The sequence below is a fragment of the Mauremys mutica genome, chromosome 8 (genome assembly GCF_020497125.1).
Source record: "Mauremys mutica isolate MM-2020 ecotype Southern chromosome 8, ASM2049712v1, whole genome shotgun sequence".
NCBI classification, from domain to species: domain Eukaryota; kingdom Metazoa; phylum Chordata; order Testudines; family Geoemydidae; genus Mauremys; species Mauremys mutica.
This window is the reverse complement of record NC_059079.1, coordinates 103128794-103151926: the sequence shown is the minus strand read 5'-3', so window position 1 is coordinate 103151926 and position 23133 is coordinate 103128794. Positions and strand designations below refer to the sequence as shown.

The following is a 23133-nucleotide window of genomic DNA, read 5'->3' as shown; positions in this document are numbered from 1 at the left end:
AAACTAGTAACTTCATTCTTACCTAGAAGGTGGTTTTAATCCTAAATGGGGCCTTCTCGTTCATAGGCGAGGCAGATTTTGATTGGACTCCTTAGCACTGAGGCCAACACAATAAAACTGAAAGCTGCTGCTCCCTCACAATTAATGGAGGATCATTGCAACTCAGTTGTCCCAGAGATCCTCTTCCTATAAATGATCTTGTGCTCCAAGGATTGTTGCCTTACTCCTCTACTGTGTAATTTCATAAAATCAGAGGTTAAAAACAGAAGAGATGTATGAGGTCACTAGTCCATCTCCTGGTCAATGCAGGATTATTCCCTACACCACCTTTTCTAGTGTTTTGTACAAACTTTAAATATCCCAAGTAATGATATTTCCATCAGCTCCCTTCTGGAACTCTTCCACTGCCTAGCACATCTCAAACTCAGGGCATTTTTCAGTCTATATTTATATTTAGTTTACGCCAGTTGTACCTGCATGTACCACACTAAATAATATCCCTTCTTCTTGGTTTTTGCATCCCTCAAATATTTGTAGACTATGATCATGTGCACCAACTTTGTCATCACTTAGCCCACCTTTCAGTATTCCTCCAGTCCCTCACTCCTTCCACTTTGTCACTATAGTTCTTGCAAAATTGTGCCCAGAATGTAATACAGTGTTCTAGGGGCAGTCATGGAGGAGTTTTCACCATACCACATGGCAAAACATAGGTAAAATTTTCAAATGTGCCAAAGTGTATGTCTACACAGCAAGGGAAAACCTGTGACTTGCCATGGCAGCTGTTTCATTGTTGGGGAGACTTCTGGGCTAGGGCTGGAGCCTAGGCTCTTGGACCCTGCATGGTGACTCAAGCTCCTAAGTCACATTGACTTTCAATTACATTTACACTTCTAAGTACCTTAGCTACTCTTCAAAATGGGACATAGGTGCCTGAGGTACTTTTGAAAATTTTATCTGCTGTCTAATTTGCTTTTCTGTTTCATCTGTAGATAGATTAGCGCTGCTGCTCTGCAGTTCCCCCCTCTCACGGGGTATTTGTGTTTGGGGTTATTTTCCCCAGTTGTATTTGCTTGTGTTTTTCGGAGATGAATTTCACTTTATTTTCTTCCCATGTTTCTAATCTCTCTTAGGCCCTGTGTATTATTTCCCTCTCCTCCCTGGGCCTCACAGCTCTTCTCATTTTAGCATCAGTCAGTTAACTGAAGTCAGCCACTCTGACCGTCACCAAGGAAATTGTTATTTCTGTGCATCTATAGCTAAATGTCCCCCAATCAGCTGGGCTGTAATAGTAATTTTTAGAGGACTATTTCCTAAATTGCCATCACAGGGATTTATTGATTTAGTTCAAGGGACCCTTATCAGATCTTCACAGAACATTATGGAGCTCAGTGGTATGGTGGCAACATTGTCTTCTGCCATTGTGAAAGAGGGTGAAACCTCACTACTGGTAAGAATGAGCTCAGAGTTCTGTGAAAACTGTATTAGAAATATTACATAGTTAGCAAATATCCCAGGACCAACATGGCTACAACAACACTGCACATCATCAGCAAAACTAAATTTCATCTGCTCTGTGGCTAAGCATCAAATACACCACAACAGCTTCCGCTGTAGAGAGAAAGCACTTCCCCTTTGCAATATTCTTGGTGTCTAATGCTGTGGGGAGATGGTATTTAAAAATGGATTAAGCTCTGGATCCAACAGAGATGGATCAGAGAAGTCCCCAAATGATGCTGAGCTTTTTGACCCTCCCTCCCTCCCTCCCTCTTCTTTTCTGCCACCATCTAATAGTTTCTCCAGATACTCCTCTGCCTCCTTTGTGGCCTTCAGTAGCTTACTGCTTCACCCCGCCCCTCCACACAATCCCCACGGGAGGAGAAAAGGGACCTGAGGCGTTACTTTGTTCTGACCACAATGCCTCTCATTTAGATTCTACTAGAGACAGTTTTCTAAAGAGAAACAGCTTTTGTAACAAGGACCACATAGAAAAGAAAAATAAACATCACATCATATTCTCCTGTTGGTTATGCCGCAACTTGTGTTAGCACTAATGGGATGTGTGCGTTTGCATCAGAAAGGGAATGTCTACCTACAAGAGTCTCAGTAGGAACATCCCAGTGTAATCAAGCTGTCCACATGTTCTGAACAATACAAGATGCTTAGTGGTTTATATTATGTTCTTTAAAATATTACTGCAGGGATTTAGGAGGCCCTTAACATTGGTCCTAAGAGAGACTGGATATATTGCTTTGAAGCCTTCAAAATTGCTTGACAAACAGCTCGGTTCTGAGTCCATATTTTTCATGGTTCTTCCAGAGGGTTGGTTGAACTGTCACCCTCTCTGAGTAAACTCATCTGTAAGAATTACAGCTATAACCCCATCCTCTGCTATCAACAATTGTTTTAGTGGTTTATCTCCCTGTTGGTTTCAGCATGAATTATTTAGGCTAAAGTCGATCTACACTACGCAACTCCAGCTACATGAATAATATAGCTGGAGTCAACGTACCTTAGGTCGAGTTACTGCGGGGTCTACACCACAGAGAGTCGATGGGAGAAACTCTCCTGTTGACTTACCTTACTCTTCTCATTGGGGGTAGAGTACAGGGGTCGACTGGAGAGCGATCTGCTGTTGATTTGGCAGGTCTTCACTAGACCTGCTAAATCGGCTATCGGTGGATCGATCTCAGAGCATCAATCATGGCTGTAGTGTAGATGTAGCCTTATTAGAGGTTTACAAATAGCTACTGTTAGGGAAGCTGCAGAGAAATTGTTCTTTTCAGTTCAGAGTATCTGCAAAAGACAGGTCTGCTAAGATTGGTATCCAGGGATCTAACATGGAATTATGATGTTATACATGTAGATGGGATTGCTTATATTTGGAAACATTCGCACACCACTAATTAAGTCCTTATGACTTGTGATTCACATAACTACTTGCACTAAACTTGAGAAACTTGTTGTAGATTTTGGGTGAATTTTCAAAAGCATCTGACTGACTTAGGACCCTAAGGGCCTGATTTTACAAAGCTGCTTAGGAGATGCCAAAAGATGGAGAATGGTGCCTAGTGAGATTTGAAAGGCACCTAATTCCCTTTGGCTTTCTTTGGGGGCTAGGCCTCTAACCTGCTTTGCAGTTTTGTAAATCCCATTGGGTACCCGTCTGTATCTTTAGGCTCCTAAACAGCTTTGTAATCTAGTACTAAGTCCCAATGAATGTCAATATAACAGTGAATGAAAGTCAATGGGACTTAGCTTCCTAAGTCGCTTAAGCCATTTTAAAAATTGGGCTGGGACTCCAAAGACATATAGGTGCTTTTAAAGATGTTCCCCTTTAATACTGGAGAGAAAATATCTTTTAATGGACCAACTCCTGTTGGTGAAGGAGAGAAACTTTTGAACCACACAGAGCTCTCTCTCACCAACAGAAGCTGGTCCAATAAAAGATATTACCTTACCCACCCTGTCTGTCTAATCCTGGTGCTGACAAGGCTACAACACAGCCTACGACCACTTAATACCACTTTATCTTAGGGCTGGTTGGTTTTGTTTGTTTTTTAACTTTTGAAATAGGTATCTGAACAGTGCACCAAATGTGGGCCTGTAACGAGTAGGAGCCTCATTAGAGAATTCCGAAGAAAGAGAAATTAAGTGGAAATATTCATGTTGAGATAATACTATGGGAGAAAAAATAACATTTTCCTTTTTCTTTTCCCCCTAGCCGTGTCAGTGATTTGTGTGTTTGGTCTATTCTCTCTGAAAGTGAACAGAATTTATTGTAAGGGTCTCAAAAGGAGCCTAAAAGTGTGAGGTGTCCACATCCCATTGGAAATCAATGCAAATTGGGTATCTAGCGCCTTTAGTCTCCTTTGCAGATCTCAGCCCTTTTACATGCAGTCCTTAAAGGACCAGCTTATAACCAAAATAAATGAAATGAAGTAATATTGACGCCTTCATCTCAGAAATAAAGAACCTCTAATTGTGCCACAATTAGAAAGCATTACTATACTGGTGCCCCAGGTGAACTCACATGATACAATACTGAAGTATGGTAGGAAGAGATGTGACCTTCGTTATAATGGGTTTCATGCCTCTGGCTGTTATGCTTTGAACTACAGTATAATTGTCGCTGAGCTGCCATCTACTTGCAAGAATTTAATAATCCTGTGCACAGTAAAAAGTTGAGAAGAAAGTGAGTTATTGTGAGATGAGTGTAGGGAGGTCCTCAATAGGAATAGAAAGGGCAAGCTTTGAAGTGGGTACATAAATATTTCTCCCCAACCTGCTTAGATCTTTAATATTAAAGACAAAACACCTCTTTTGCCAGTTGCACATATGGTGATAAAAACCACAAATTGGATACAGTTTTGTCAATGATAGAGAGCACTGAATTCAAAATGGCGGTACTAAACCTCTAGACACCAAAAATAACCCTACAAGGATGAAATTTCACATTGTGCAAGTCCAGAGCATTAGTCTTTCAATGCTATTTTTCAGAATAGACAGTGATTTCTCCTTATTAAAGAATTAATCATCTAACAAATTTGGATCTGGAACACTGCATTTTGTATTATGCCAGTGCAAAAAATTCTCAAAAATGTATGTGTGTGTGTTCCTTTTTATAACCTATCTGAGATGTGTATGGCAAGATTTAGCCAAGAGATTTAGAATTCTTCTAGCTTCCCCTATAAGCAAAGTTCAGTTTTATCTGATATTTCTTCAAGATCATTGACAACACAAACCTGTCACAGTATTAACTGCTGCTAGATCTAAAATATTAAGTTGATGGACTAAATTCCTTCTTGTCGGTAGCTTGCTTGGAATGGTAAGACACACTAAATCAATCCTAATTACAATAGCCATAAGTGCTACCACAAACAGACCAAAGGACCCATATTGCACTATTTTTCCAGTGCAGAAGACACTGCTTGGATGCATTTAGCCCACTTACTGTCAGCTTCAGTGCGGTGGCTAATTCAGCTTCCCAGAACATTTAGTAATTTTTACTTATCTTCTTTCATTTACTAGATTGGGATCAAGATCAACATACTGCTAATCCTGAAATTTAAGAATTCTAGTTCAATAAATATTTTTGACATGACTAATGTATGAGAGAGAGTGTTTTACCTCACATGTCCTGTTTTCATTAACCAGATGGGTTACAGGAGATTGGGAGCCCTGCAGCAAAAGCTGTGGAAAAACAGGATATCAAGTACGTTCCGTACGGTGTATCCAACCCCTGCATGACAACACAAATCGTTCTGTTCATACCAAATATTGCAACAATGATCGTCCAGAAGGCAGAAGGTCTTGCAATCGAGCACTTTGTCCTGCCCAGTGGAGGATAGGACCCTGGTCACAGGTAGATAATGATCATAAGTAATTAGCAACCATATTTTTCATAATATTTTATAAAGCAGGGACAGGGGAGTCTTCAGCGAGTTGTCCTGTCCTGCTACTGCACTGACTGGAAAACTTCTGCTTACCAGTGTAGAGCACAATATATCCACCAGGGCTAATTCAGCCCAGAAGTGAGTTTAGGTGGGGGTAATGGCAGTATGGACAGCAGTAGAACACCTAACAATTAATTCAGAAGTTATGCTGTTTGATTTGGCTCCCATGAGCCAGATCTTTCTGGTCTTGGTTGCAGGTTCAGAAAGAAAGGAATTGGTCCCTTCAGCATTTCTCTTCTGTTTGTCACTTCAATTATTTCACCAAATGACACCGCTCGGAGAAAAATAATACCATAGATTTGTGTCATGCCTTTTTCTTTTTTCCTTAAAGTCCTTTAGGGACATGGCTGGGTTTTTTAAGAAGTGCCTAAGAGAGTTAGGCACCCAAGCTCATTGCAATTAAATGGGCATTGGGCATCTTTGTCAAGAAAAGCCATTATGAGGGAAGGATACAAGTATTGAGTAAAAGGGATTGCAGGCTAGTTGTTCTTCCAGTGCTACTTTGTACCTAACACCTCTGTATGGAAAAAGCAGATCCAATGGTTCTAGCAAAGTACCAGGAGTCGGGAGTTCTAAGCTTCCTATTCCTGACTTTTCCACTAACATAGTGTGCAACTTTGTAAGTGTTCACTTACCCTCATCGTACTCAGTTTCCCCATGTGTCAAGGATTTACCAACTTCCCAGGAGCATTGCGAGGCTTGATCTATTCATGTTTGTACAGTGCTCTGAGCTCATCAGCTGGAAGGAGAGATGCAAGTGTAATGTAGTGGCATTACATGTCAAAGTACTCAAGTTGAAAAGATACCATACATCAAAATTATCTGTCATGATGGTTCTCCATGAAGCAATTTACAAAGTGTAGCTGTGTCTGTAGGAACAACATTTGATTTTAGACCAACAAGAGCCCTAGGATTGTTTTTTTTTTTCTTGGTGGCTTTCTTAAGAATTGTAAGCAATACAGTACAGGATAGATGCAATGACTAGATGGCTCTCATATAGTCTTATTCATATACTGCTTGGACTTTGAGCTCTTCTAGGGAGGGATCGTGTTTTCACAGTGGGCTCTCACCGTGGTTGATGGGGGGCTGTGAACTCTGGTAGTATGAATGTGATAATGTGGTTAGGTCAAATGATGTACCGTGTAGCTGGACTGTGGTCCAAGACAAAAAGAGAATTCCTAATAAATCATGTGCAAAAGATGAATCAAGGCCTAATTTGTGCATTTTCTCCCCAGTGCTCTGTAACTTGTGGAAACGGCACACAGGAACGGCAGGTTTTATGCCGGACAAGAGACAATGCTAGTGGCTATTGTAAAGATGACAAACCGGAAACAATGAGGATCTGCAGACTATCTCTATGCCCCAGTAAGCACTCTGCTCTTTGTTCTTGTGACTGGCATGTTTTGCTAATTCTGAAAACATTATTGCAATTAAATGTGGTTAAACAGTGAAGCCCTCCTTAACTGAATTCACATGCATGCAAGAGGTTAATTTGTATTCAGCAATATGTGCCAGGGGTTTCGAGTGGCAATGAGACTGTGGACCTGTAAGTGGTCTGTGTGGCTAGAATACTTCCTATGCCTCATTATTTCACAGTGATACGGGACACTAGCCAACCCAGCTGCTATGATATTGCAGGCAAGAAGCCCAGAGAACACTGAGGTGGAATTATGGGAACTGCTGCTGCTCAGTGCCAATGATTCTGAGAAGTGTTGGGATTGGCCAGTGTGGTGGGGCAGTACTCATTAAAAGCAGCACTGTGCAGAAGTGGGCCTCTTCCTGCTCCATCTCTCCACCAATGATATCTCAGGGCTGTTGCTCTCTTCCTGTCACTTCTGTCAAGACAGGTCATCTTTAGGAGTTACCTTGTTTGATGTTTCAAGGCTATAATATATTTGTGTCCACTGAGCCTGTTCCTGTCCTCACTGGGTTTTTTGCCATTTGCAAATGTTGCCTGTGAGATCCTTTACAAATGATAAATTGTATCATTTTGCAGTTTATTAGCAAAACATCAGTACAACTATTGAGAACAACAATTATTGAATACTAAGTATAAATATGGAGTTAGCCTGTGGACTTCTTAAGAAGAGTATCACTTATATGTACCCTGCCAAAGATCCTAAAGAGTGCAGCTGTTAAACACAAATCTGATGACCCTTAGACTACAGTACATGGTTAATACTGCTACTGGAAACTGGTATTTTTCAGTCTTCCTTCCAAGTTTGCTATTACACTCCAAACCCAGGGAGCAAAATTATTAATTAATAGCAAATTGAAAAAAAGACATCAACACTTCAGTTATTCTAAAGGATACCAACTTAGCAACATTCTAGTCTCGCTCACTGCTACTTTTTCCACTCAAGCCAGCTCAATCTGATCCAGTTATGACATAGCAAAGCTATTGATGTTAATACATTTTGTGCTTACATTTTTTCCTCTATTCCAGGAAATGTTTCTGATCCATCAAAGAAAACCTATATGATACAATGGCTGTCAAGACCAGATGGAGATTATCCCATCCAGAAAATATCTTCAAGTAAAAGACCCATTTATAACTCTGCCTTTGCCCTTAAATGCATGCCACATCAAATGTGGACTTTGCCTTTTGCTCTTTTCTTCTCTATCTATGGAAAATTCCCTTGACTTTGCCAAGTTAAATCTTGGGCTGAATCTTTTTTCCCTCACTGGGACCTTGGTGCGCAGTGTCTTTCTTCTCTGGAGCTCGTGCACCAATGATGGCGGAGGTCTTGGAGTTGTTGGATGTGTGAAGTAGGATCTCTGCAGTATGTTGTATGTTGCACTCCTCTGAAAGGGAGCTGGGGTCAGTTTGCTTGTTGGTTGGTGATGGTGAAAAAAGGCTTACTGGTTCATGATGTTCAGTTTGATAGCAAAACTGAGAACTTATTGTGAATGTGATCACATCACAATGATGACACCGTGTAGTGCTAAAGTTCTCCTTTACCTAAAGGCTCTGAATCTCATAACATGCTAGTTTTCCTTTCGGGGGTAGTTTGTTGGATGAAAGAATTCATTCCAGTTTCTGTTGCAGTGTCATTGCTTACTTATCCATGCTGCTCAACTTTATTCCTAACTTAATAACTGTTTGTTTTTTGTGAAGAGCTTATTATTACAAGTAGCTCAGTTTCTGTTGATATTTTAAATGCTGCTATTGTGCTGTATGCTTTCTTCAAACTCCTACCTGTTTTGAATATTTTCTTTTCAAAAGCTACAAGGTTCTTTTTTTCTGCATACAGTTTTGCCAGAGTTTTGCATATTTTTCCTATGTTTTTGTTAAATGTAAGTGGTCCAAGCTATAAAGGTTTGTTGTTGGTGGTGTTTTTTAAACATAGTTGAGGCAATATGACATTTTCATAGACTATGATGTCTCAAGTTGCTCAACATTGAACTACTTATGATCATTACATCCATTGGTCTTTTTTCACCATATGCATGTTTGACTTGATGGGTATGATTGTGTGTGTGTATGTTCTATATATGTGTCAACTGGCAAACATAACAGTGTGAACAACTACAGAATTACCTCAATTTTTATTGCTTTTTTTTTTTGCATAGAAAAAAAAAATTTAGAAAAATGCCTTAATGTTTAAATGTGATGGCATTAAGTACCAGATCCAGCTTTAAATACAAACAGTACACTGGAAACATGAGTTAATCTTCATAAACAGCATTTTTACTTGAATGATAAAATATTGGAAGGAAGTAAATTTAATCAAAGGTTAATTTGCACAGTCCATGTACATTTCATAAAGAAATGGTCATTATTTAGTGTCTCAAAATTTAATTGCCATTGTTGCTTCACCTTATGTGTTTGTGTTGAAGATTTGGAATTCACTGTGCATAAAACCATTTGTGACATCAAGTAATAGTAGAAGCATATCAATTTTTAAACAGCAGTCTTTGAGTTACATCGTAAATTGCTACCTTATTCCACTGATCCTATCCTTTAGAAAGGTGGCACTTTCAAATCTTTGGCTCTTCAGCAATGTAGCACTTCAAACTTGTCATTATCATGTGATCACATATTTAAATTTTGCTGTTAATATGATAATTTCCTGAAACATGTTAATAATTTACATGACAAGGTGAAAAAGCAAAGACACATCCCTGGCACTGAATACTGTTATGTAAAATAATTGGTGTTTAACTGTATAAATATATTCATGACTGTTACCTTTAAATAGACAAATGTTTAGTGATGTTTCAAAATATGGATGGCTATAGAGAATGGTGCAATAAAGGTATCTGGGCATTGTGCACTATGTCTATATGCACTTTGGTTTATCAGGGATATTTTATTAGTGTTTTGTATGTATTGAACATTAATATTAAAGATGTGCCAATTCATCTTGCTTTCCAATATTTTTATTAGACCAATTTAATGTGTACCAAAGTGACTTTGAAACTGACTTATTTTTTTCTTAGTGATGATTTGAAGACATACTGCCAGTCTGTCATACATACTGCAAATAAAACAAAAGTTCAGCACATCTGACTATTTTGGTTTGGAAAGACAATATACATTTCATTTTGATCTTCATGAGTTGCAAGGTTTTGGAAATTTATTCATGTAAAATATATGAAACTAAACTTTTATTAGATACTGGAATTTGATTCTTGTGTAATTTTTATGCTTGATTACTGCATGTTTTTGCTTAAAAAAAGGCATTTTTCTAAAGAGGCGTCTATTGACTCTTATAATATATAGACAAGAATGGCTGTGCCTTTTGAACCTAAATTTAAATGTTAGCTTGCAGAAAATTCAACAGGTACTGTATATTTGGAAAAGCTTGTACTAAAGCCACATAGGGCAATCTGTTCAAGGGAGCCTCAACACGATCTATAAAACTTTCTGCATGCAAAAACTTGCACACACTAAATTGCATCTGCAGGCTTGAAGCCGCTCTGAAAATTTGTCCAAAACTCCGTTACTATTCTCAGATTTCCAGGAAGGAGTTCCTTCTGATTGTTGTCTGAGTTTATCATCTGAAAATAAACTGACAAATTAAAGTAAGAACCATATTTTTGTTTTTCTACAGAAAACGCAATAATCAATGGATAAATGGGTTAGTTTAAAGACCAGTAGTTTCAGTCTTGTCAATCAACCCTAGCTTTTCAGAGCAAGAGCAATAGTTAGTTATTAGCATATGCTAGACTGATATGTTTGCCAATTAAACACTATAACTCCCTATATTTGTAACTGAGCATGAATGAAGAGCTGACACCTATGCTTTCTAAATTCACATAATATTTCTGAATCTGCTGTGGTGCTGTAAGTTGCTGCAATGTTGCTGAGAGCTTAAATAAAAGGGTGGCAAAGTATGGTATCAGTAATGCTAAACATATGTGGCTTTATGTATATTCTGCAATCAGGTATACTGTGAATTAAGACAGGTATTTGAAATGATATATCTTGTCCTATAAGAGTTCACAACAACTTCTGTTATAATTACTAGTCAATAGGTATGATTGTGTTCCCATGATAATGCAGGAACTCTCACCTACAGCTGGCTCCTGGGTTACTGCAGAAGAGGGCCCCAGGGCTTATAAAGTGACAGTCAGCACTGTAGCTACTGAGAAAATAACTTGTCACGATTCAAAGTGTCATTCTAACCTACCCTCTTCCTCAGCACTTTCCCCCAGTCTGGGTTTATTTGGGTGGCAGGAATTAATGTAATTCTGTTAGCTGCAGTCCCCCAGTACCTCCTGGTTCTAGGCAAGGCAACAGTCACCCTGTCCATGCAGGGGGACAGACAACGCGCAGTGACTCCTCTGTGGGTCAGGGCTGCCCGGAGGATTCCAGGGGCCTGGGGTCTTCGGTGGAGGGGGGCCCCCGCTTCAGCGGTAATTCGGCGGCGGGGGGTCCCCGCTGCGAGTCTTCGGGACTCTTCGGTGGCAGGTCCCTGAACAGAAGGACCCCACGCCGCCGAAGACCAGGCTGCACTACGGCGGCGGGTCACGCTTCGGCAGTAATTCGGCAGCAGGGGGTCCTTCCGCCCCAGAGCGGAAGGACCCCCCGCCACTGAAGACCCGGAGCGGAAGAAGCTCCGGGGACCCAGGCCCTGTGAGAGTTTTCCGGGGCCTCCAGAGCGAGTGAAGGACCCCGAAACACTCTCCTGGGGGCCCCTGTGGGGCCTGGGGCAAATTGCCCCACTTGCGCCCACCCCCCGGGCGGCCCTGCTGTGGGTAAAAGAGAGACAGGTGGAAAGCCCTAGCCTTGTTAGCTTCCACTCCCCAAGAACTACTGATTAAAGATTGCACCCCAGCCAGTCTGCACCAGGGTGGGGAGACAAGGATTTTAGTAGTTTCTGAATAGACTTGGATAAATGCTCTAGAATAAGATGGCTAACCCCCCTAATCCTAAACTTTGCCACACACAGTTCACTGACCCCAGAATCTGGCCCAGTGCATTCATTGTGACTCATTCAGACTAGATTTTCTAAATAATCCCTTTGGGCCTTAACATCTATTAATTATCCTGGTTTAATCTTGATTAGGTGTCTTCATTCCCTGATTTACAGAAGACGGGTTTGCAGTGAGTCTCCTAGTCACTAATGTCAATTAGCACAGTTCTACCTCGCTTGTGTAAAAAGCTCACCAGATTCCAAGTTCCTCCTTAAATGCAGACAAGGTTTGCTCCAAAGTCTTCACAGTTCTCTCAGGCAAGATAACCATTTAGGAAATGCCACCTCGTTCAGACTGAAAGCTAGACAGCTGAGCATTGACTTTCATATCAATTATTTTAAATTAGAAGCTATACACAGCCTCAGACAAGACTACGGCTTTTTGAAGCTCAGTGATATGCATATAAAAGTAAGCCCAGGGCTGAGATTAGTGGCCTTTTACACTTTAATTCCTCCTTGTTTTTAGTTAAGTCACTGTTACTCTGCATAACAGCATATAAAAGGAGTGAAGGAATAAAGAGCTCCTGAGTATAATTTGTGACTTAAGCTATTTGCAGGTTTAAGGTGGCATTCTGGAGTAACAACCTAGCATTAGTAAGGTTGTTATGAGTTCACTACTGCATTGTCATGAAGTATGTCACCACCACAGCTTAGTGTTAGTATAGCATAAGGGAAAGACGGGGGGTGCTTGGACTTATCATAGAAATGAGGCCGACATGCAAAATTCAGATCTGGCTTTGATCATCCTAGAGTTTGATGGTGTCAGGATTTAGGGTCTCAGTTAGACCTGCTATAATTAAAAGGGTCCATTTGTCAAATTCCCAGCCCAGTTTGTATTTCAAACCCTGCCTCCATTGCCAAAGCCGGAGTGTGTCTGTTGCTAATTTTATAGGATATGACTTTAAATGCTCTTCTGCGATAAGACTTCCCCCACATGCTGTTTATTTACCTTTCCTCTTTTTCTCTTTCAGGGGAACGTTGCCAAGGAGACAGGTCCACGTTTTGTCGCATGGAAGTTCTCTCTCGTTACTGTTCAATGCCTGGTTACAATAAGCTGTGTTGCAAGTCCTGTAACCTGTATAACAACATAACAGAGGATGATAATGTAACTGATTCTAACCTAAATAAGAATGACATTGAGGAGGATCTCCTACCTACCCTTACTCCTCCTACTGGGGTGGTTGTCATGCAGGCTACTGCTAGTCCTCCTCTTGTTCCCAAATCAAACGCCACTCATTCCAATGCAACTGAGAACCACCCAGAAATCAATGCAGTAGACGTGCCATATAAAATCGATGGGCTGGACAATGAAGTACCGCAGCACAACCTCATCCCCCGGAGGAGGCTGACTTACGAAAGGACAAAGAACCAAAGAATTCAGGAGCTGATCGCTGAGAAAAGAAAAAGAGAGACTATTAGTAAGCTACATTAAAATGGAAATACGGCGCAAACGACATTTTTTTCTCTTATAGAGATGTTACCGCCACCATAGTAATGCCCATGTCATAAAAACTAGAAAGAAAAAAGCGGTGCTATGGCAGAAATGCCAAATCCTAATACCTAAAACAAACAGAAATGTAAGATTGTTTCATAATGCTAGTATAACCATTTCAATGGCTAGGTTTACAGGGTGCTATAACGTACTAGTGCAATATCAGTACAGTATTTCACTGAATCCAAACAAACCTATTACCTAGCCCAGATCAGCAGGTTTATTGATTATGGGCTCTTTTCACCCCTCAATGCATTGCATAACTCCTAGGGAATGTGAATGGGAGTTACAGGGAGGAGAACAGACCCCATTACCTACCAATGCCTTTAATAGTGACAGTCAGTTGATCAAGAGAAGCATTACATCAAACTGTACACTAAATTACTCCCAGATTCAGGAAGGTATTTAAGAACACGCATGACTTTAAACATGCAAGTAGTCCCACTGCCTTAAATGGAACTATTCTCATGGCTACACTTACATGGACACTTGTGTACCTTTCTTAACTGGGATCTTACATTTGCGATTCTTTGTACACCCATATATTTAATCTCAGTTCAGAACTGATAACCAGTAGTTTGCATGTTCCCATAAACAATTTCAAAGCATTTTTCTAAGCATTTGCATCTATAAAAATTATTTACTATTTGACTGGACCTATACACTTTAGACTGACAATGTCCTAGTCTTTTGAATATCTTTGTTTCATAAACTCCTGTAATACAATATCCCCAATGGTTTTTGTTGACATTCTTTTCGGTCTATCTTTTATCCACACTCTGTTTAACTTAAAATGACTGGAGTCTCTTTTCCTTTCCTTTCCTTTGGTGCTTCATGAAGAAAGTGTAATTGTGTGTGTTAACATTTTCCATGGTACAATGTTATGTCATTCTGAAGGAAAAAAATGTGTATTATCAATCTTTCCTTAGGACAGCTCTGGTGCAGCAGAAGTGAACAATTGTTCATCATGCTTATATATAAACACAGTACCAAGTTTGCTTAGATCTTAGAGATGTGTAGCCTGACAGCCCTTTGAGTACTTCCTTTCCCTGCAATATCTTCTGATAGCTGAGGGCCTATATAAGCAACCTCACCATTTTCCGTAGCTCATTTTGGATGGCTGGTAGGCAGAAGACACATTCAACTTGGTGGTTTGTACCTTTTGGTGAGGCCATGCCTGCTTTCAAATGCAAGGATCTTACCAGCCGACTTACAGGCTAACTAATGTGAATAGTAGGTACTGAACATTTGAGCCAAAGACCACTAAGCTCAGTGGAAAGGTTCCCATTGACTTCTGTGGGTTTTGCAAGCCCTGGAATATTGTAGGAGTAGGAATTAAAATCTTTGTGGGTGTGGGGTTTATTAATTTTGCTCTTGCCTACTGGGTTGACTTTCCCTTGTCTGCTCAAGCCTGTTAATATTTTCCAGGGGATAAGGTCTCTTTGAAACTGTCATTACACATAGAAAAGCCAGGCAAGGCTTAGGGCCACCTTGATACTGCCAGTTCACATAGAAAAGGCAATTGAGAGGTGGCAAAATGCTCTCAATTCAAGTTTTTGATCTTGAAGTGAGACCGTGACCTTGTATCTTCTCAGTTGCACAGCCTGGGCATATGCTAAATTCCCAATGCATATAAGATGCTACATAGCTTAGTTGCTGCTGAAGCAATGTTGAACCTGGCAGCCAGGCCCTCACTGAAAAGCAAACCACAACTGACTTTCTGCTGTCCAGGATGGGGCCCCCAGTGCTGCTTTTAAAGGTTGTGAGTGAATGGGTCACCTAGCGTCCATTGCAGTGTCCCAGTTCAGATTGGAAAGAGACAGCACTAAAAGTAGCCCTGAGTGCACTGAATTAGTGAAACCAGCAACTCAATCTATGCCCAGAAACTGTTGAAAGGACAAGAGCCAAGGGTTAACAAAAATAATTTACAAAGAATATTAGACAAAGAAGGGGCCAATTTTATCCCTGTTGTAATGCCATCAGCTTCACTGCCTCACAGGATGGTGTGGAGGTCAGTTCAAAGTAATAGGGGCATATATAACAGCCTAAATTGACAGAAGTTACATCAGGGCTTGATATAGGTAAAGACTCTTGTAACACCCCTGTGCTCTCAGGTTTCAGGGTTCAAAGTATTAGCTCAAGCAGCTACGATGCATTAGCAGACGCTGAAACCTCTTTAAAGGGGCACAAAGAACCACACTCTTCCCATATACGCTGTACTTACACAACCTCTTCCATTCTTTTCCTACAATGGCCTCTTCTCTTGTGGCTGGTGGGAGAACGTTCCACTAAAGCAGGGGTTTCTTTTTGGTTCCAAAAAAAAAAAAAATTAAAAGTCCATATTGTAAAAACACAGGCCAGGTTTGTGTGTGTTAAGTCTGTTGGTTGAATTAATGGCTCAGATGAAGGGAAGAGCTGTCTTGGAGATATACCTCTCATAGAATGGGAAGGGACCCCAAAAGGTCATTGAGTCCAGCCCCCTGCCTTCACTAGCAGGACCAAGTACTGATTTTGTCCCAGATCCCTAGGCACGGCACAGAAAGGCCCTGCCATGAGACGCTGACAGATAAATAGATGAGCCAGACGTCCTCTCGCTCTGTTTTTCCTGTGTGCTCCCAAGCATTGCTGACTGTGACCTGTGCTGTCTGTCAGGTGCCCACAGCCAAGCACAGGCCTGAGCATGTGGGAGTGTAACATTATGCAGCAGCAGCCTTTCCTGGGGGGTTCAGTGCAGCTAACAAGTTTATCTGACAGACCCTCACAGTCTGGTTCAGAGGCTGCCATGTCACTTGCATAAAATATGAAAGTGAAGTCATGGGCTCCACAAAGGAAAAATTGGGCAACGTCTATCTCAGAAAGTCTTAGCTAAAACAGCCCCCGTTCAGCTTCTATGCATAAAATCTAGATGCAGGAGAAAGCAGGGTAGGTTTGAATTCCCAGCGTGTAGGAATGAGAGCGATTTTATGCTTTTTGTGTTTCCCCTGCTCTATTGTGACAGTTCAACTTAAAGAATACTCTCCTCTTTCCCTGTATCACCCTAACGTTAGGTCTACGAGGGCAATGCAATAAACAGGGACCCCCACTCTAACGTAGCCAGACAGCATGTCCAGTCACGCAGTGAACTAGACAAACCTATTTGTGGGGAAACCTTGCAGGCTTTGGAGCTAGGCAGGTAGCCACCAGACTCTAGGTCTCCACCTCCCCAGAATTCTTTTCCCTCCATCAGACCATGTGACCCCTTTCTCCCCACCCCCTTCTCTGCATCCTTAAGTGTTGCCCTGGACTCCTCATGCAGGGAGGAGTTGATAGATGCTTGCAAAATTCATTTGGTCACTTTGATGGATAACAACCTTGTACTGTCCTCTGGCACCTTCTGGGGTCATATTTCCTTCTTCACATACAGCCAGGAGAGAACATAGTTAAATGGTTTCTGCTACTCCTGAGTGCATGGAATAGGTTTAGCGAGCCAGGGTAGCCAGGAAGAAATACATGACAAAAAACCCACAACTCAAAGGTTGCCCTACAATTTCCACCCACTCTATGGAGGTAATGGGCAATGTTGTGGATCAGAATCTAACAGAAAAGCCACATTTTCACTGAAACATCCCACCCTAAGAAAGAGCAAATTCGGGGGCGGGGGGGGGGGTGTCTGCTTTTTTGTATCACTTCACACAGCTCTACCCTGCACCCATGGTTTGCATAGTTGCAAATGACTAGATGCATTCTGCCTTATGTTAGAACTAGAGGAGAGCCAGGGCCGAACCCTCTGGAGACGAAACTTTTGTCAACCTCACGAGCTGCATTTTGAGTTTCAAAGCTTGGTCAGAGTTCGGAAACAGTTTGGCACTTCAACACTTTCCCCCTTCCCAAGAATGATTCAGTTCTTAAGGGAAGCCCATCCTGTACAGGAGAAACAGAACACTCCCCAGAAAGCAAGGCTGGGACCAGTATCCATATGGTATATTCACTAGGGGCCTGACTGAGCCATGCCCACAAAAGTTAACGGGTGTCTTTCCACTGCCGTCAACCAGTGTTAGACCAGACCTTAGCGTTTCTCTATTTCTGACCTAGAACTCTTTCCTTTTACAGGCTCTCTGTACTGAGCTTTCACTCTACCGTCTTGCTTTATTTTTGACTATTTTAATTCCAGGGGGTTGCTTTTCCACCTTAGCCTTTTTTTTTTCCCCCATGAAGTCAGTGACATCTGAACCCAAGTCAAACTCTTCAGTCCACGTTGTTCAGCAGGGTAAGATACTGGCCAATGAGGGTTTGCCCAGCCCTCTGTGAAACAGAGCTGGTTGCCACCTTCTCTTTACAATATTTCCATATGAGAAAGAATCTTACCCTAAACCAAAAGAACTGCATTCCTTTAAACTGACCATCGTATTTCCAGTTCACAGAGCAGTGAAAAACCTAAATACCTTTCAGGATTTGGGCCACTCAGGTTAAGCAGTAATTGGGGTCTGGCCCACAGTTGCTTTTGTTCCTTTTTATGTGGTGGAATACATGGATTGTTTACAGGCCTGTTAAACTTCGGACAGCAGCTTCCTCTTGCACGGCTACTTTTAGTAGCATAGCTATAAATTGGGCAAAAACAATTTTATTACATGGTCTTTTAACCATCGCATAGGCAGTACCTTTTGATGCCTCCCAACCCCAGGGTACCAATTTAACACAATACCCAGGAATAAAAGACAGGAATCTATATAGTTGTAGATCTGCTATTTCTGTAGTGGCCACTGGCTCTCTGATCTGAAAGCTGAAACAGCGTTCTCCCTTAAGAGAGGATTTCCTGGTAGGTATTCATATAGTCATGGAGATTAAGGGTTTAGGGGCCCAGCACCACGCCCATTAAATCCAACCACCAAATTAATGCATCCAGATTTTGAATGCAAGCCGATCAACTTTCTAAATTAATCTTTCTTTGCTCAGTATCTTAGAGACCCTAAAAATTAACCATATTTCCTTTGTCTCCAATCAACTCCCATTTTTAACTCACCTAATATTCCCTTTAGAATTCCTGTAATCCATGGTATTCACTCACCAGTCCTGATTTTAACACCTTCCATTCAATATTTAGATTCTCTCAGTACTCACTTAAAGTGCTTTAATATATTTGAACAGTCTATAAATGGTGCTTTACTAGTACTCAAAGGGGCTGTATGATTTACTTTATTATATAATGCATTTAATATTTTATATAATCACCTACAATGCACAGTATTAGCTATATTCATCTGAATAACTGTATGGCACTGCCATTCAATTACAATACATACGTCTTCACAGCAATTGCAATGAATAGCCATTTCTTGTATATTAAAATGTATATACAAATTAGAACTTTTACTTTTATAATTTATTAAAGTTCAAAGATCTGTGTTCTTTTGCAAAAGTGTTGAACTTTTCCCTTTGCTGACTCATTGTGTCCAAAGAAACATTGGATGTGGGTGTACAGAGGAAAGCAGGTGGTTTCAGACTCCAGTGAGTGTCTGTTTCCTTTCCTAGATGCTAGGTTTAGTTCACTCTGATCAGGATGGGGTTGCTGCAGAAGTCCTGAGCACAAACACATTGTTAGTGTTTGGTCTGGGCTAGCAGACCCTCAGCTAGTATAAATAGGCACAGCTTCATTGAAGTCAAACTAATGTACACCAGCTTGGGATCTGGTGCCACATGTGTTCTGCTGAAGCCTGTGAATGTCTGTCTTACTAGTTCACATGTTGTCGACTTCGTTGATTTAGTTAGTTGGACTTCGGTTTATGAATGGTATGTTATTTTTGCTTTGGAAGAGAGATTTATACTGTAATTGTACCTTTCATAAAATACTTCCCCCAGACACATTCTCCTACATGTTTATAAACAGATTCACTCTAAAACCTCTCCCCACTAATTGAACTTTGTTTCTTGAGGATCTGGAAGAGTATTGCTCTCCTTTTCTACTCAGAACTAGCACACAGCAGCATCCAATGTGATGCAACATGTTCTTTAATCAGAGTAACTTACCATGTTCTTGTTTTTAGTTGAGAGGTGGATACACTTGTCTAGATGCCCTGGCAGAATACTGGATTAGATGCACCACCGGTTTGATCCCATATGGCAATTCCTATGTTCTCTGAATTCATACTGTTGTTGGTTCCTCTCTCCCCCAAAATTTATGCATCTGATTTAGTTTAGGCCCTGACCCAAAGGCCACCAAGATCCGAAGAAAGACTTCCATTGACTCTAGTGGGCTTTGGATCAGGACTTCATAGCACTTATCTTCAGGATGTTTTTAATGGTAGATCAAAGATGTTGCCGGCCCAAAAAGGCCTGAGGCAGCAAACAGTGGTTCGTTGCCCGGTGTGCGTCGCACTAATTATCACACCAGGGTGGAGAATGCAGAAAAAGTTTATTTGAGCTCAAGTAAGGTGCCAGGGAGATATTACAATCTCAGATCCTGCACACAGATGCAAGCTGTGTGTGTCTTCTTATACATGATTTCAACAAGGCATCCTCATTACCCCCCATTGCCCACTTACCCCCCTTCTCCCTTCTAGTCCCCTCCCATATAATAGGCACTTTGTATAGTTAACAATTAAATCATCCTTGACAGCAGACAATTCATCTTGTAACTTTTCAAGGCTGTTACCTTGGTTTACTTCTGAATTTATTACCCTGTCTCTCCTCTCTAAACAAAACACAAGTAGGGCCCCTATTTACTATCTTCTGCTGTCCGTGTTCCACTGATAAGGAGCAGTTACACATTCCATTCTAAATGCTGACTTAGGAATTCAACTAGAATTTAACATGAAGGGACTCCTAGCCCAACATAAAATAACTTTGGTTCAATTCAGGCCTAGTACAGAAAGACTTCATTAATACTGTGGTTTTCCATCTTCCTGAATTACCTAGGAATATGCCTAATGGCACCAACAATTCCCCCCTTTGAGAATACTCAACAAACATTTGGTTGAGTTTTCTCATACTTTGAAGACAAAAAACAATTAAACTCTAGGGAGCTGGGGTATTCAGTCCCACATTCATCCTCCCTATGGACCCGGTAGGATTCGGTATGTGGAAGCCCACACCCACCCTAACCGGTCCTCATGCCTGGAAGGAGCATTGTGAATGTTCATACTTCCATCCAGAAAGTGTCCAAGTATGTCATCCCCCTGACCACAGATCAGATGGTTCCTGATAGTCTGTAAGGGCAGTGGGCCAAGTCTGGTGCTCAAGATCCATCTAAATATACCAGATCCCACTGCAATACCTTCCCAGTCTCAGTGATTCTCAATACCATCTCTGTCAGCAACTTCTGGGTCATAGAACTGAGGGTGGAAATGACATGTAACCCACCAACTCCAGCCTGTATTTGGGATAGCTGAGCTCTAAAAATAAGGCTAGTGGCCCCTTCTAGTTAGCCCAATTTCTTATCATGTTCCCAGCTTGTAAGAATATTTCAAATGGCTGCTGTATTATTGGCCTGAGTCCACAGAGATCTGATCAATTCCCTCTTCTTGCAGAGGAAACAACCCAGGCTCTCTGTTGTGTTAATCGTATGGCAGCCCCTTGTGAGCAATACATGCTGAAGGATTTATCCAAACCACAGGGCGCAGCCTGTAGAATAAACCCCAAAATCTAATCAATACCACAGTCTCAAACAGGGGTCCCACAAATTTCTTCCTGCCAGTGTATAATTCTTGGTTTCTACACCAGGGTCAGTCCTTAATGTCCTTTATGGTCAGGAAATCCTGGATTCTGACACTGCACAACGCTGTTGGTGGTCAGCAGGGCTTAATAAGGGTCTTTCCAGCATAGAGCAAAAGCAGTCTTTCGTTGGTGGAGCTTTACATTAATCCAGTTTCCTGGTTCCAAGGGTGGCAGGACTCCTAGGGTCTTTGTGTAGTGCATCTTTACCTGTGAAAAAAGAAACCTAACACATTTCATTAGTGCCTGTCAGCGATTTGCAGACTTTACAGCTGTGTGGGCACATTTAAGCCTCCCTTGTCTTGGTTGTTAGCTAAGTCTTAGCTGAGAGCAGTGTCCTGAAATGGGGCTAATGCCCTATTTTAAACTCAGCATGTTAGCTATTTTTCCTCAGTTAACTCGTCCTTCTTCCTTTGTCCTGTTTGGCTTCTTTTAACCTACAAAGGAAACTTAGCCTTCACTTATACATCTTTTGCTAACAATGAACACATATACATTGCCTTTATACAGTACATTAGTCTTATTATTTAAAGTTTATCACATCTATCCTTTCACTAAAATAACTTTTTCCAGAGCTTTGGGACAACAAGTTAGGACAAGCACACCCACTTTGATGAGTTTATTTCATAGAGCCTCTAGTCCAATAGTTTCCCACCATCCCCAGCCCTCTGGCTAGAAATCTGAGATAGCCAGAAGGATCCCATGTACAATATGGGGAGTGGGTTAACTTTCCATGTCCTTGCTTCCAAAAACTATTGGTATGCAAGTTTTACTAACAATTTTCAATTAAAAGATTTGGCCAATAAAGTTTCTCTTTCTCTTACTTAAGGAGATGTATTAGACTTTAGTATACCATATTTTTCCCAATTTATCCAAGCACTTTGTATTCCAAGTTGAACAAAACAAGTATCTGTATTCCAATCCAGACCATCCCATAAACAAAATAATTTTGGCCACCAGACAGACACCACAAGACAGAACATAAAACATAAAACATAATTTTTACTGTGCCATCAAAGGCATGGTATGTTGAATGCTGTTCAGCTAGCATCAGTTTTCTCTGATTATCTGAAAGGCAAAAACAGAAGTCTACCCTTTCTGGGCAATCAATCATCACTGAAAATATACAAATACCTTAGTTGATTTCAGGCAAAACAGGGGAATTACCCCATATTTTCATATATATGTTTCATAGGCAGCTTTGGTCTCAGTGACTTCTACTTTATCAGTTAGATAACTTGCATCAATACAGATGCTTCCTGACTTGCTTTGTACTTTTAACTCCTGCTTTTAAACACTGAAAGAAAACATCATCACTTATAGTGCCTTTAGAACCTAATAAGATTTCAATTACATAGCACTATATAAACATTTTTTAGATAATTCAACTAAATGGGTTATAACCAAATGATTGCAATCTAAAAATTTCTTTGCCTGAATTTATTTACAAACATTTCAAAAACAAACACCAAGAATTTTTCTCTTTAGCATTTTTACAAAGTTCAACTGCTGTTCCCTCCAGCAACTACGGAGTTAACTTTTCACACTGCCTTAAATCACTCACTTGTTTTCTTCAACAACCATTTTTCTCAACTTAAATCACTATTCCAAGTATCCTCCTGGGTATTTGAAATCCCCATGTTTATACCTATTTACTCCTTTCTTCCACTAGACCCTCAAAAGTTTCCAACCCGTTTTCCAATCTCTCCGTCTGTTGTTTGCCTGCCTAGGCCCGATCCTTCTTTTCTAGCTGAACCGTTCTTTCCCTAGACACCAATTTGCTCCACTGCCAGTTTTAACTAAGGGGGGGGTTGGCTTCTCAACTAGCCCCCACCCTTCTGGTCTTTTTCCCTAAAACATTTTAACTCACAAGACTACCTAAGTCTTCCCTTGTGAGGCTTGCCACCTGGGCAAAACACATGGCCCACTGGTGTTTAATTATTTAATCTCCCCTTGTAGCAAACACACTACTATTACGGTGTATGCTGAGCACAAATAGTTAAATTTTGGCAAGTCCCTGAAGGACTGGTACTTGCTTAACCAGGGCTTCCTTTTCTAACTGGAAATCCTGTCTCAA

The 23133-nt window shown here is 40.9% G+C and overlaps 1 protein-coding gene across 3 annotated transcripts in view; it reads left to right on the top strand.

The window, feature by feature from the left end:
- ADAMTS2 (ADAM metallopeptidase with thrombospondin type 1 motif 2) overlaps positions 1-19180 on the top strand; it is a 279567-nt gene extending 260387 nt beyond the window's left edge. For all 3 annotated transcript variants that reach the window (XM_045026992.1, XM_045026991.1, XM_045026990.1), the window contains exons 19-22: positions 5158-5365; positions 6692-6821; positions 7903-7992; positions 12850-19180. In XM_045026992.1, the coding sequence (XP_044882927.1) occupies positions 5158-5365; positions 6692-6821; positions 7903-7992; positions 12850-13310 (889 nt within the window). In that variant the 3' untranslated portion in view covers positions 13311-19180. The remainder of the gene's footprint in view (positions 1-5157; positions 5366-6691; positions 6822-7902; positions 7993-12849) is intronic.
- Positions 19181-23133: the final 3953 nt, after the last annotated feature.